Raw genomic sequence first — 15,134 nt, forward strand, 5'->3', positions numbered from 1 at the left:
TATTTTTGTAAATTATTATAATTTAAATCTCGAGTAGATAATTAAATTTTTTACTAATTAAAATAAAAAAAGGTCGTAGAAAAAGTATAGTATTCTACTCGCATGTAATGGCTATTACTCACTCTGATGAATTACGACACTCGCCTACGGCTCGTGTCGCAAACTTCATCATCGTGAGTAATAGCCGTCATTACATGCTCGTTGAATAATATACTATTATTCTAACCTAAACGTCCTCACTGTAGAGTAACTACATAAAAACTCATATTATGAAATATATTTTAAATATGTATTGTTATTGTTTATTTTAATAATTTTATAACCAATTGGAAAAATGCTGTCTTTCGGGTTTAATTTGCAATAAATTTATTTGTTTATATACATTTTTTAACTTCATTTTAAAGGGCAAGTATTTTCAAAAAAGTCGTGTGTTGAACGTTTCCATTTACAATGCGTAGTTTTTTCACAATACTGAAATGAATGAGAAAAGTCGCTTTTTTTGCTTAAACGGTAATAAAAAAACTATGACGTAATAAAAAATTTCGATACCCACGAGTCTTTTCCATTTATTGTTCCCAGATATTGCAGTTAAAAAACAGCGGCCAGTAATTTTTCGATTTTTAAATGCCTGGTTTCCTGGGGTAGTTGTCTTTATTCGTCATTTTAACTCGACTTATTTTTAATAACCACTCGGTGCCAATAATGAACTCTTTTAAAACGATTATGTAACATGGGTATTAATGGGTAAACAATTTTAAAGCTTTATATACAGTGATAAGCACCTTAATAACCGACAAAATAACGCAAAAGATGGAAAACATATTAATTTGTGAGATAAAAAAATATGAAACTAGTAGAGGTGTGAAATTTAGCAATAGGAACCTATACATTTACATTGTAGTGATTGTTTCCCATCTTAAGACATATCGGACGAGTTTGGCAACTGCCACTGTGACAGTAACAGTTTTAGTTGACATACTCCTCTGATGCGTCTAAAGGTGGGAAAGAATCAATATAATGTAAATTTATAGGTTACTATCGCTAAAGTTCCCATCTATACTAGTTTTATCTCTTTTTATCTCACTACTTAATATGTTTTCTATCTTTTGCGTTATTTTGTCGGTTATTAGCGCGCTCATCACTGTATACATTTTAATTTAACTTTTTTCTCAATAGCCTATTGTGTCGAGAGCTTTCTCGATTACCATATTAAAATTTTAACAGGATATGACATTTTAGCGTAACAGCTTATCGCAGCATTTCGTAAAGAGCTTTTCAAACAAAAATCAACAAAAATCTCAATGTCAATATTTGGGGTGATTTGTTGAACTGTCTACTCCTTGTTCTCAGTCATGTGCAACGTGTGAGTAAAAAATCTATTAGTACACACTTTGTGAAAATTATACACTAACTTGTTGGAGTCTTATCGACTTTATTTCTTTTTATTATATTAGCGTCTGGATATAGATCAAGCCCAAAGATCCTTCCTAGGATTTTTCTTTCTCATACACGTAGTCACTCTTCGTTTGCCTTTGTTATCGTCCACGTTTCGCTATCATACGTCACTACGGGTCGTATGATTGTTTTATATAGTTTTATCTTTGTACGCGTTGTTAGTTGTTTCGATTTTATAAGGTTTTGTAGGTCATTAAGTCATCTGTTACGGGCTTGTATCCTATTGTTTATTTTTTGTGATCCGTTATTGTCTTCAGTTATTGTTGTTCCAAGATACTTAAATTCTCTGACGCACTCTATCATTCTACAGTGCTAGTCAAAAGCCCGTACCCCCCTCGTATCTTTTGAACGGTTATACCTATAATAGTGAAATTTGGAGGGAGGAAATAAACGGATGTAAGCTTCTTAACTAGTCATGGCAGGTGACGTAATTATGACAGATGACTTTACAGCGCCACTGTGACAAGATAATTTTAAATGGGACCTTATGGCAAGTGATACCTCGTTTGGAAGGTATTGAAAATACATATTCAGTCATACTAATCTTACTTGAGTTTAAGCTAATTTTGATGAATAAATGAAATAAATATAAAATTGTAGTTCGCATTTAATTAATAAAAATTCAAAATTCCGCATATGATTACTTGTCAAAAAGGTTGACGTTGACGTAAAAACTACTAGAGAATTGAAAAACTTCAACTTTTTTGACAAAAAACAAAAAAACCATAGGCGGACATTTGAATTTTTATTAATTAAATGCGAAACTCCAATATTATATTTATTTAATTTATTCACCAAAATCAAAATCAATTAAAACCCAAAAAAATAGTATGACTGAATAGGTATTTTGAATACCTTTTAAACGAGGTATCACTTGCCATAAGGTCCCATTTAAAATTATTAGGCCAGGGTAATAAGACAAAAATATACCCTGTTCGTGACACTTCAGCAGCCAGGGTACTGAAGCGTTTTTTCGACAAGTAATCCCTATAGGAACAAATTGTAACTATTTCCTGCGTAGGATCTGGCGGCCATTTTTATTTATAAACAATTACCTGTCAAAAATGGCATTTCTCCCTTTTTTTTTTCAAATCAATGGAAAACAGTGAAACTTATTATTTTTTTAGTACAAATATCTTTGAGATTATGGAAAAAGCTTTAAAATGACATATCACAAAGTTTGATATACTCATTTATTGTTAATATAATTGCGAAAAAAGGTCGGAATTGCAAAAAAAAAATATTTTCGCAATAACTGTTGTAAAAATTAGTGTACAAAGTTGAAATTTTTGTCAAATGAGGGTTCTTTAGTGCTTAATATGTGATAAAAATTTCAAAGCCATTCATTCAATTGTTTAAATTTTATTCCAATTGTTTATCTCAGAGAGCATTTTTTTTGCAATCACATAAGTCAGAAAAAAATGACGTTAGAACCATTCGACAGGTGTGAAATGGAAGAGCATGAGCGATATTTTCAACATGGTTTAAAAAAAGCGAATAAAAAATGCATTTATTAGTAACAAATAATTATGCAACAGTATCGTAAATATTTCCTTATAAACTTTTTGAATAACTTTTTCCAAAAAAATTAACTTTTTTACCCTGTTTTAAGTGCACAACTACCAAGTAATGTTATTTATATCATAATTGATAAAAAATTTTGTATTGTAAATAGTGATAAATATATAAATATAATTTCTTATATAACAAAATAAAAAGTTTATAAGGAAAGATTTACGATACTTTTGCATAATTATTTATTACTAATAAATGCATTTTTTATTCGCTTTTTTAAACCAAGTTGAAAATATAGCTCATGCTCTTTCATTTGACACCTGTGGAATGGTTCTAACGTCATTTTTTTCTGACTTATGTTATTCCAAAAAAAAAATGCTCTCTGGGATAAACAATTTGAATAAAATTTAAACAATTGAATGAATCGCTTTGAAATTTTTATCACATTAAGCACCAAAGAACCCTTATATGACAAAAATTTCAAAGCTGTACACTAATTTTTACAATAGATATTGCAAAATTATTTTTTTTTGCAATTCCGATCTTTTTTCGCAATTACATTAACAATAAATATGAGTATATCAAACTTTGCAATACGTCATTTTAAAGCTTTTTCCATAATCTCAAAGATATTTGTACTAAAAAACCATAAGTTTCACTGTTTTCCATTTATTTGAAGAAAAAAAGGGAAAATGCCATTTTTTGACACTTAATTGTTTATAAATAAAAATGGCCGCCAGATCCTACGCAGGAAATAGTTACAATTTGCTCTTATAAGTATTACCTGTCGAAAAAACGCTTCAGTACCCGGGCTGCTCGAAATTCAGTACCCGGGCTGTCATGGAAAAAACCTTATTACCCTGGAATATGTCGGTCACAGTGGCTCTGTAACGTCATCTGTCACTATTACGTCACTTGTCATGACTAGTTAAGAAGCTTACGTCCGTTTATTTTCTCCTTCAAAATTTCACTATTATAGGTATAACCGTTCAAAAGATACGAGGGGGGTACGGACTTTTGACTAGCACTGTATATTCTATCTCTGTTTCGGTGATTGCGGCCCATGCACATATTTAGTCTTGTTTTCGTTGCTTAGGAGCCCTATCTTCTGTACTTCCTTCTCGAACTTGACAAAAGTCCCGTTCATCCTTAATCTGGTGTTACCTATTGATTGATATATTATCTGCAAATGCCAAGAGTAAGTTTGGTTCTTCTCGATAGAATACTGTAGTCGGTTTTCCGATTCTTGCACTTCTCATTATATGTTCCAGAGCTAAGTTGAAGAGTTTTGGTGAAAGTGCATCTCCCTGTGTTTAGTCCATTGTTTATTTCAAATGTCTCCGAGTCGAGTTGTACAACTCTCACCATACATCGAAAGACAAGTTCTTGTATCGCTGTCCACAGTTTAACCCTGCATACTCCCAGCATTTTTCCATTATGTGTTTTATTGTGAATATCTGGTCAATAATAGAGCGGCCCGGTCCAAATCCGCATTAATAAATCGTCAACTATTTCTTCTGTGTATGTTTTGGTTCTTTCCAGCAGGACTTTTGTAGAAGAGAATTAGTCCCCGGTAGTTAATTACCTTATTTATTTATAAATTACCATTTATTTATTACCTTATCATCATCATCAAAGAGCCTCGACCTTCCCAAGTCTATTACGCCAGTCAGTCCTATCCATTGCCAACCATTGCCAGTTTGCTGCGCCTATTTTTCTCCCATCCTCATCTACACCATCCTTCCATCTGAGTTTTGGCCTAACCCTATTTCTACTTCCCACATGTTGTGACATAAGGATTCTTCTAGGAGGGTTGTTCTGCTGTGATCTTGCTAGATGTCCTGCCCATCTTAGTCTTCCTATTCTTATAAGAGATACTACGTATTTACCACCAAATATATGTTTATATCTGTGGTATACCTCGTAGTTGTACCTCCTCCTCCAAACACCATTTTCACAAATGCCACCGAATATTCCTCTCAGGATCCTTCGTTCAAATATAAGCAGGTTTTCATCTGCCTTGGAGACGGTCCATGTCTCCGATCCATATGTTAACACTGGTTGTATGAGGGTTTTGTAGATGGTTATTTTTGTTTTTTGGCTTAAGTTTCTGCTTTTCATATGTCTAATCAGTCCAAAATAGCATTTGTTTCCTAGGATTATCCTTCGCTTGATTTCTTCCGTCATGACGTTCTCCTTGGTGATCAGGGAACCTAAGTATGTATGTGAATTTGTCCACCATTTCTACAAGGTAGAGTTATCAACCGTGAATTGGTGACCGATGTTTCTGGCTCTAGTGTTGGGTGTTGATGCCATCCTCTTAGTTTTCTCCTCGTTTACTTCCAGGCCCATATTTTTGAGGCATTTGAGAAGGTGGTATACATTTATTCTAGCTTGCGTGTTGTGCGGGCAATCGGTAACGTCATCTGCATATCCCAAAATTTGGGATGATTTATTAAAAATATTTCTTCTGTTGTCTATTCGGGCATCTCTGACCGCCTTTTCCAGAGCTATGTTGAAAAGGAGACACGCCAGCGCATCTCCCTGTCGCCGCCCAACATGCGTGTCAAGCGCCTGTGATTGTTCGCCCTGTATTTCGACTTTGTAAAGAACTTTACGCATTGTAGCATTAACCAATATTATCAGTTTATCAGGGATGTGGAATTCATCCATGGCTTCTTACAATTTATTTCTTAGGACACTATCATAGGCCGATTTAAAATCTACGAAAATATTGGTATGTGTCGATATTGAATTCATTGGTTTTTTCCAGTATTTGTCTTAGCACAAAGATCTGGTATGTTGTTGATCGACCAGGCCTAAAACCACTTTGATATTCTCCAAGAAACTCCTCTGAATGTGCACTTAGGCGACCAAATAAGATACTCGAAAATAATTTGTAAGCTGTATTAAGGAGGGTTATTCCCCTATAGTTTCTACATTCCAATTGATTATTACCATTATACATTCCATTATTACCTTACAGTTACTTCATAAATTATCTTACTTCATTAACAGTTTTTGAAATCACGAATTTTATTAGATTTATAAATATAATAATTGGAATTGTATCATCTTTTACATTTTTCAAAATGTCATCAATAATGTCCTATAAAATATGTAATAAGTACATAGCAATATGATTGATCTACAATATATTATTAATTTTAAGGCTTTTTGCGGCATTAAGAGCTATGCTGTATAATTGACTCTGCATTTTGTATTCATTATATAAAGATCCATCAATGACTGGATTAATAAACTTACTAAAATAATAATGTTAATGGTGTTATTTTTTGTTTACCTAATCTACTAATTTTTGTTTCTAACAGAGGTTGAAAAGCAATTGCAAGGCAATGACTCTCCATCAGTTTCTGTAGGAACACCACATATGGCTTTTAAAAAGTCTCATTCAGGAAGTACGGGAAATATTCATGGTCTTGTTGGATTAACAGAACATAGTGGTAAGATTATTGACAATTTAGCTATACAATAAATATAGCTATAAATTTATTATTCTATAAGTTATATCATTTTACGTGTAACAATCAGTTTTATAAACAAATATTTTGTGAATAACTAAGCGCCTTTAACTCAGACAAATAAGATTTTAAAACTTTTAATATATACAGTGTGGAAAGCATTTATGGAATAACATTGTTTCGGTCCTTGTTCAAAGAATTATAAAAAACGCTGAGACTCGTCGATTTTTATATAATGTAAAGCTGTTGGGATACTTGGGGTACATATTACGAGGTGAACGATTAGACAAGACGAAAACGGCGGGTCCGTTGGGAAAAATATTCACATGAGATTTTTTTGCATAATCACATTCGTGAGACATCCCAGAATAAGATTCAAGAAGTCGCCCACGTGAAAAGTGGTTAAATTTTTTTTAACAATGTTTTTTAATCAAATTGCAAAAATCAATATTCTTGGCTCGGACAATTTTTTTTTGGGGTTTTTTGGACCATTCTGGACAAAAAAGGTCTCTTATAATTTTTCTTCAAAGTTGATCTTTTTCGAGTTATAAGCAATTTAAAATTTGAAAAACGCGAAAATGACCCTTTTTAAGACTTAATAATTCGGTTAAAAATTATTATTATGAAAGTTAGAAAGTGACTAAATCAAAATTTAAAGCCTCCGCTACATGATCCTGAAGAAATCTGTGTTATAAATTTATTACTAAGCTGTTATTTTTAATTAATAACAATGGGCGGTTAGATCGGATTGACGCAGCTGTAAATGTGAGTGCAAGTAAGATGCATAATTGGACTGCCGGAATGGCATCTCTCTCGCACTCACGATTTACGGCCGCCTAACACGTGCATGGCGCTCATTATTGTTACTTAAAAATAACAGCTTAGTAATAAAATAATGACAAAAATTTCTTCAGGATCTTGTAGAGAGGGCATTAAACTTTGAATTAGTCACTTTCTGACTTTCATAATAACTTTTAACCGAGTTTTAAATTGCTTATAACTCGAAAACGATCAACTTCAGAGAAAAATTACAAGAGACCTTTTTTGTCCAGAATGGTCCAAAAAACCTACAAAAAAAGTTGTCCGGGCCAAAAATATTGATTTTTGCAATTTGATTAAAAAAAATTGTTAAAAAAAATTTGGACCACTTTTTACGTGGGCGACTTCTTGAACCTTATTCTGGGATGTCTCACGAATGCGATTATGCAAAAAAATCTCACGGGAATATTTTTCCCAACGAACCCGCCGTTTTCGCCTTGTCTAGATACACTTTTCAGCAACTGATACTCGAAGACAAGATAGAGGGTAAGAGGGGTCTGTGACGTAAAATGGTGTCATGGCTGCGTAATATTCGCCAATGGACATTAATTCACAGCTATGAAATGCTTCGCAATGCTGCTAATAACAGAATAATTTAAATCTGACTGTCTAACATCTCACCTGATAAGACAAAGTACGGTGGACGCCTACGCAGAAATGCACGGCACCTTAAGAAGAAGAAGTAAAGCTTTTATACAGCGTCCATAAGCTTTATTTTTAATGTGAAGCTTTTTTAATGGTATATTTTTATATTTTTAAAAGCTTTTTAACAACCAGATTTCAACGAACTATTTATATCATGTAGATATTATGAATAATACAGGAATGAAATTTGAAATTTATGGAAACCACCTATGGAATAAAATTATTTGTGTCCTTATTTTTAGAAAATTATAAAAAATATTGAGACACGTCAATTTTTAAATTCAAATGGGCGCTTTATAAACATAAATTTAAATATACAGGGTGATTCGCGCAAGTATAACATAATCCATGATCTGTAGTTTTAACACTTTCAAGTCCGGGGACATGACTCGCGTGTCGCTTGTTCACACTGTTTTCAATCAGGTGCCGCCGACACGACTACCGTGTTCACGTTTCAAGAATTCTCCAATGACTGTATAAAAGTGGCACATGAGACAAATATCTGATATTGGCCCGGAGCTGAAAGTGTTAATGAATCACCTAACGAAAATTATACACAATTATAAAATTTCACCTACCTTATAAATAATATGGTCTTCAGTAAAAATTATCATAATTATTTATTTTTTGTCCAAGAGAAGGGAAGATCTTAGAATTTTAATATTATTCCTCTAATGACCTGGTAAAAATTGAATCTCAAAATGTTCTTCATAATAAATGTTATTCAAAGTAAAAAATGAAAATTTAAAATTAAATAAGAATTTGTCTTGGTTATGGTCAAATGTTATGGTTATGTAAGAAAGTGTACCTCTTAATAAAATCTACATACATTGATTATTTAATTAGGTACTAGACATGTAAGAAACTAAACTTCTGATGCACTCGTAGATCTTTTTACCACTTCACTGGTCACTGGATACTTTTAAGGGTATATCAAGAAAATTTTAGCTGATGTTAATCTTCTTTAGCAAAGAACAAAAATAATAAAAATGACTTGCAGAAAATTATAGTTGCTTTCATAACTGTGAATACCCGTATCACAAGAGTGATACGGGTCCATTTAATAATGAATAAATGGATGAAACTGCTTTCCAGATGTTCCACCTAAAGTTGCTGTAATGTGATTGAGTGACATTTTGTCAGCTGGACATATTTTTACTATTTTTACAACAAGAGATAAACTAGAAATTAATATAACCATAATATAGCTCCCTCAAGAACAAAAGCAAACAAACACTTCAACAAAGTACTACGAGGGTGTCTTTTTAGTTTTGCATATAGCCATAAAGACAAAAAATATATAGACTTACTATAGTAGTAGTAAAATATGTTCCCCCAAGATCATTACACTTTTGCATACGTTCAAACCAATTGGTAAAACAGTTTTTCAAGTCTCCAGTTGACGCTTGTAAAATTGCTGTTTAATAGACATCGATGGCTTGTTCTGGCGACTGGAATCGCTGCCCACGCATTGAATTCTTAATCTTTGGGAAAGTGAAAAAGTCGTTGGGACTTGGGTCGGGGCTATACGGTTGATGGTTTAACAATTCGATGTTTTGAAGCTCCAAAAACTATTGTCTTTTGGGCAGTGTGAACACTTGCATTGTCCTGATGTAGGATGATTCGCCGTTGTGTGTTGCTTTGTAGGAGTTTCGCGATAATTTCTGGTCAACAAACGGTTATATACCAATCAGAAGTAACCGTTCTTCAATCTTATAAAGCTATTGTTGCCACATGACCAGATCTTGACACAAAAGTTGCTACCATTTTCTTTGACACACTTGAACGGATCACTGTTTTTGGGTTTTCCTCATTGTGAAACACAGCAAATCTAAGATTCATCCCCACTAACAATACTATAAACGTTTTTTGAGCTTCTTTTGTTGAACAGTTCCATTGTTTTCAAACACCAATTGACACGAACCGCTTTTTGCTCCTATGTGTGCAAATGAGGGATCCAACGGGAAACCAACTTCGTAACACCCAGTTCTTCACGTAAGAGAGAGAGAGAAGACGCGTTATTTAATCCCCGTTTAGCCCTAGTCCTCTTCAGGGTACGTAGGATATGGATATGGTTCTGCACGTAGGATCTTTTGGATCGAGGTATTTGAAATTCCCAAAGATAGCTCTATCTCGAGGTATGTTACGCGGCGGCCATCCTTAATTAGGTGACGAACCGCATCAATGTTTTTCTGTGTGACTGCTGTTTTGGGTGGACCTAGCCTGGATTCGTCGCTGAGACTGGAGCGACCAGGTTGAAATTTGCAATACCAGAGGGAAATAGTTGACTGGTGTGATGATTTATTCCCAAACACAGAAACCATTTCAGCGATACATTACTGTTGGGAAAATCCACTCGGAAAATTGTCAAAAACTATTGCTTGAAAATGTTCTTCCCTAAGATCCATTTTTCGACCGACTTGCTAATTTCAAAAATTCACTGTATTTACACGACTTGTTGTATCGCAATGAAACTCTGGATTTATGTCAAAAGATTGAGGTTACATTTGTATCGGAAGATTTTATTGGTGACGTCCTCTAAGCGACTATATGTAAAACTAAAAAGACAAACCTCGTATGTCGACAAATGTGCGCACAAGCAAGTGAGGAGTCGCTGGCACATTGATTTCCTGATACTGCTGGTGTTAATATAATATAAATTAAAACGAAACAGACTAGACTTCGGTGAGATGTTTGAACATTAATTTTCATTTAATTTAATCATTTTTTTTTATTTACTTTCATCGTTGTTTAACTATTCACAGCATATTAGAGTAAACGTCGAGTTTTTAGGCAATAAGAATTTTTTTGAATTGTAAAATATTTTTGATTTCTCAATATTTTAGATCTCAATAATACATCTACTAAACTGTCTACTTTTACTGGTGGATCGAAGAATAATGTTCAAATGAGACGATCTACAAACAAAAAAGGAATGCCTGCCCCTGCTCCTCCGAAGCGTACAAGGTTTGTTATTGTTTGCTTTAGTATTATATCGCTCGTCCGGAAGAAAAGTGACACAACTCGAAAAATGCATAATTCCAGTTACCTTGTTAAATTGACTCCAAAAATTCTGTATTTTTACCAGAAAAAGTGTCACATAGATGTGTAATTCCAACTTCGTAAGATGGCAGTAGTGCCATTAAACATTTGGCTGTAAAATGAATATTTTTTATTTCGGAACAATGACACTTTTGAGTTATGCTCTGACGTTCGACGTGAACGTATCGTTATTTATCACGAAAACCGTTGTATTTCGAGAAGTGCTCTAGGTATTTTTCGTTAATGTTTAAAAAAGTGACCAATATTTTTTTTAAAGAAAAGTAACATAACTCAACATGTTTTTCTTTGTTAAATCAGATATAGTTGTTTTGGTTTTGCTTCTTAGTTAGAAACCACTTATCCATATTCTTCGTTTTTAATTTTTAAATTTTAGCAATGATCGTTCAAAACTTACAGTTTTAGTTAAAGTAAAAACTTACAACAAAAAAGTTGTTTTTTGAGTTGTGCCAGTTTTCTTCCGGGTGAGTGGTATTATAAATTGAAAGAACATGCTGCCCAAAAGGGACATGTAAAGTTTGGAATCCGATATCGAACTAGCTTTCTTGACATACGAAAAAACTAAAATATAATGAATATAAGTTCATTATTCTCCAGAATTAGATAACAAATATGTATTTTGAAACTATTTTGTTGTCGCATATTTCACATTTTTCAAATATATATTTTATATTTTTTGTGCCAATATTATGTTTGTTCTTTAAACAATCTGTGGTGCCTCGATCCCTTTGAAAACCACTTCTCAAAAATATTACCCGTTCATATCATCATGATGATCGACTTTTTTAATAAAATACACATCCCTTAACTACTGACGTGCATGTTTCAAGACGTAGAGCCTGATTTATGTCATACCATTTCTTATTCTCCTTTGTTTTCAATATGAATTTGTCTTATATAACTGTATTTGTTTTTTACATCAACTACGGAATGATTCTTCACACTGCTGTAGAATAAAATACTGCTCGAAATAAAGTAAACTTTATTTTTTCAAGAAAATTATGAACGCATGCATAATATTAAAAAATTGTGGAGGTTCATACAAAATCCTTTGTAAACTGAATTATAAAAAAACTAAAATTATTGGTAACTAAAAAATAGTAAAATAATGTTGAAAGCACTTGAAACTAGAACAACTGGATGAACTTATCGCCATACTAATAGCGAAAGGATACTGAATCGACTGCTTTTAATTATAGAAATGTAAACACCGACATGCAGTATGTGATACCATAAGAAAACAATCTATCATAAGAAAGAATAGGATAGGGGATAGTACAGAACCCTGTTTGACCCCACTTTCCACGGCTATTTCTTCTTTTACTTCACGTGATTGTGCCAGTTTGGCTTTATATCCTCCGTGGAAGAGTTTAATACAGTTTATAATTTTTACCCCTCCACATCTTTCCCCTATTAACACGGTCGAATGTCTTTTCAAAGTCACATCTATGTCAAAAATGAATAACCATTTTCAATTTCGTTGCAACACGAAACTACAGCCGCATCATTATTCCAGTTCAATCAGAGAGTGCAGCAAGCACCTCTACCTACCTGCTCTATTTTTGATTTACATGTTTACTCTGATTGGAGTACGAAGGGAACCATTCTCGTTGGAACTTTACCGCGCTGAGCAGATGGGACGTGAATTATAAATTGTAAAATTTCCTCATATTCCTTAGTCTCAGCATCCGTTATGGCTTGCAAATTGTAGAAGCCTCGGAGGTGTTACCAGAGAAGGTTCCCATTGTTTTCAATCTGGTAGGATGTAGAGTAACATTTTTGGATGTTGTTTTATGTGCTATTAAATTGAAAGCTTAGTTTTTTGTTTTTTTCTTTACATTAATGTCTTTATTCCATTTATTCGTTTTTTCCAAAATAATTCAAGTGCAAATGTGGTCAATGTTGGAGCGTTTGTCACGGAAGCCCGCTTGGTTGCTTTTAAGCTTTTTTTATTTTAAGAAATATACTTTTAATTTTGAATAGCATTTATATTTTAATGTTCATTAACATTAATATTAATTTTAACTTTCAGCTTGCTGTCTTCTTGTAGTTCTTTTAGAGATAGTACATATGAGGATCAAGGACAAGGAGACATTCAAGGAGAAGATGGGACTGATCTTAATGGTATTTATTACATTTTGTTTTATGGTTGTTTAATGTATCTAAGAATGTTCATTTTAAAAAGAATTTCAGTAGTCAAATTTAAATTTAAAAAAAATGTCTGAATGGTAGTTATAAAAAAGGAATAATGGACAGGGATTAACGACATAATACAATCTCTGATACACATTGCAAGAAACAGAGTTAATGGAAAATGTGATCGCTAACATCCATTAGTGGATTTGCATCTGAAGAAGAAGAAGAATCTAATCTGAAACAATGTTAAATGATTTATCATTAAAACTACATGTCTTTTAAACAAAAACAAAATAAAAGTCTCCATAATGCACTACAGTCTTAAAACTGTTGAGTATACCGAGTGACGCAAATTTAAAAAATTAAAATTATTATTTACCAACACATTAAATTGTGAAAAAGGCTATCATTGTTGGTTTAGTTCATCAACAATCAACCATAGACAATTGATGGCTGGCCTAAGGTCATGTTCAGTGACTATTCACTCAAATTCACTGCAATAAACAAGAAATCATAAAAAAAATATGGACAATTCAAATATTGTTAATATTCAACTTCATTACGATCAAATGTAACCAGTCGTACAAATTCTGCACTACGTGTAGCCTAACTTTTACAACAATACTCTGCCAAATGTAATATATTTTTGCATAATTTTGAAATATGAGGTTTGTTCCAACTAGCGGCCAAACCAGTCAGAAACCATCAGCGAATAGTCGACCAGCGCGAGTAGAGGGGATAGCACTGCTGACTGTAGTATGTTCTCGCACTGGCCAACTGTTTGCTGACGATTTCTGACTAGTTTGACTGTTGGTTGGAACAGACCTATGGATAATTCGTAGAACTTTTCAACTACAGATTCAGTCGTCTACAAATAGTTCCTCATGTCTTTTTAAAAGTGACTTTAAAATTGAGATAAAATCATAAGTACGAAATTGAAAACCAGAGTTTTTTTTACCATCTTTTTGATGTGTTGTCTCAATATGTCCTTTTTCATAACCGCAATAATAAATGTACTTTCATCATCTGGAAAAATTATTAATAAATATTTACATATATTTCGATTTTTGCTTCAGGACTGACAAGAGAGCTTCAAACCTTAACAGCAGGTACCAAATGTGATAGCGAAAGCGATCTTCAAGATCAAACGCCCGATACAGACGACTCAGGTGCGCATTCCTACCCAGAAATATCGACCGCATCTAGTTTTATACCAAACACAGGTTCCTTTAAAAGGGCTCCTATCATGGGTAACAAAGGATTGGAACAGAGAGGGAAAAAGACTAAAACGAAAGAGCCTTTGGTAAATATTAATCTCACTGCATTTTTATTATCTCTTACGAATGTTTACAATCTATGTGGCAGATTATTTGCTGTGATGAAGAATATCGTGTACTGTATCACTATTCTTTTTTGGGATATACTTGAAGGAAAATAAGTCAGAGAATGATTTTAAAATTGAATTAGGAATCAAAACGGTTAAATAAAATACCGAAAAATTATTTTTCGTTATTTTTATCATGATACCCCACCTATTCTGGAAAAAAAATCATGGTGATAATTTGATACCTAATAAATAATAAAAAAATTTTTCGGTATTTTGGTCGGCCTAATTTTTTTAAACAACCGTTAAAAATTTTTTGAAAAAAAAATGTTACGCCATAGACAATAAAAAAACAAATCATTCATCATCATTCTCTTTGCCTTATCCCTATGCGGGGTCGGCTTCCCTAATTGCATTTCTCCACACAATTCTATCTTGGATCACATCAATGTTAATCCCCTTTACCAACATGTCCTGCCTTATCGTCTCCCCCCAGGTCTTATTTGTTCTTCCGCTCCTACTCTTTCCAGGAATCTGCACTTCAGCTATTTTTCGTATTGGGTGATTAACGTCTCGACGATGAACATGACCAAACCATCTTAACCTATGCTCTCTCATTTTGGCATCAATTGGTGCCACACCTAGACGTCCCCAAATATACTCATGTCTAATTTTATCCTTCTTTGTCACTCCACTCA

At 33.2% G+C, this 15,134-nt stretch overlaps 1 protein-coding gene across 3 annotated transcripts in view; it reads left to right on the forward strand.

Annotated features, from left to right (window-relative positions):
• Positions 1-15,134, forward strand: part of LOC114338432 (tyrosine-protein kinase Abl) — a 277,967-nt gene that overhangs the window by 232,435 nt on the left and 30,398 nt on the right. For 2 of the 3 annotated variants that reach the window (XM_028289035.2, XM_050659241.1), the window contains 4 exons: positions 6,303-6,434; positions 10,763-10,883; positions 13,009-13,100; positions 14,189-14,415. In XM_028289035.2, the coding sequence (XP_028144836.2) occupies positions 6,303-6,434; positions 10,763-10,883; positions 13,009-13,100; positions 14,189-14,415 (572 nt within the window). The remainder of the gene's footprint in view (positions 1-6,302; positions 6,435-10,762; positions 10,884-13,008; positions 13,101-14,188; positions 14,416-15,134) is intronic. The other variant, XM_050659242.1, reaches the window with a different exon arrangement.

This window comes from Diabrotica virgifera, chromosome 8, assembly GCF_917563875.1.
Source record: "Diabrotica virgifera virgifera chromosome 8, PGI_DIABVI_V3a".
Classification (NCBI taxonomy): Eukaryota; Metazoa; Arthropoda; class Insecta; order Coleoptera; family Chrysomelidae; genus Diabrotica; species Diabrotica virgifera.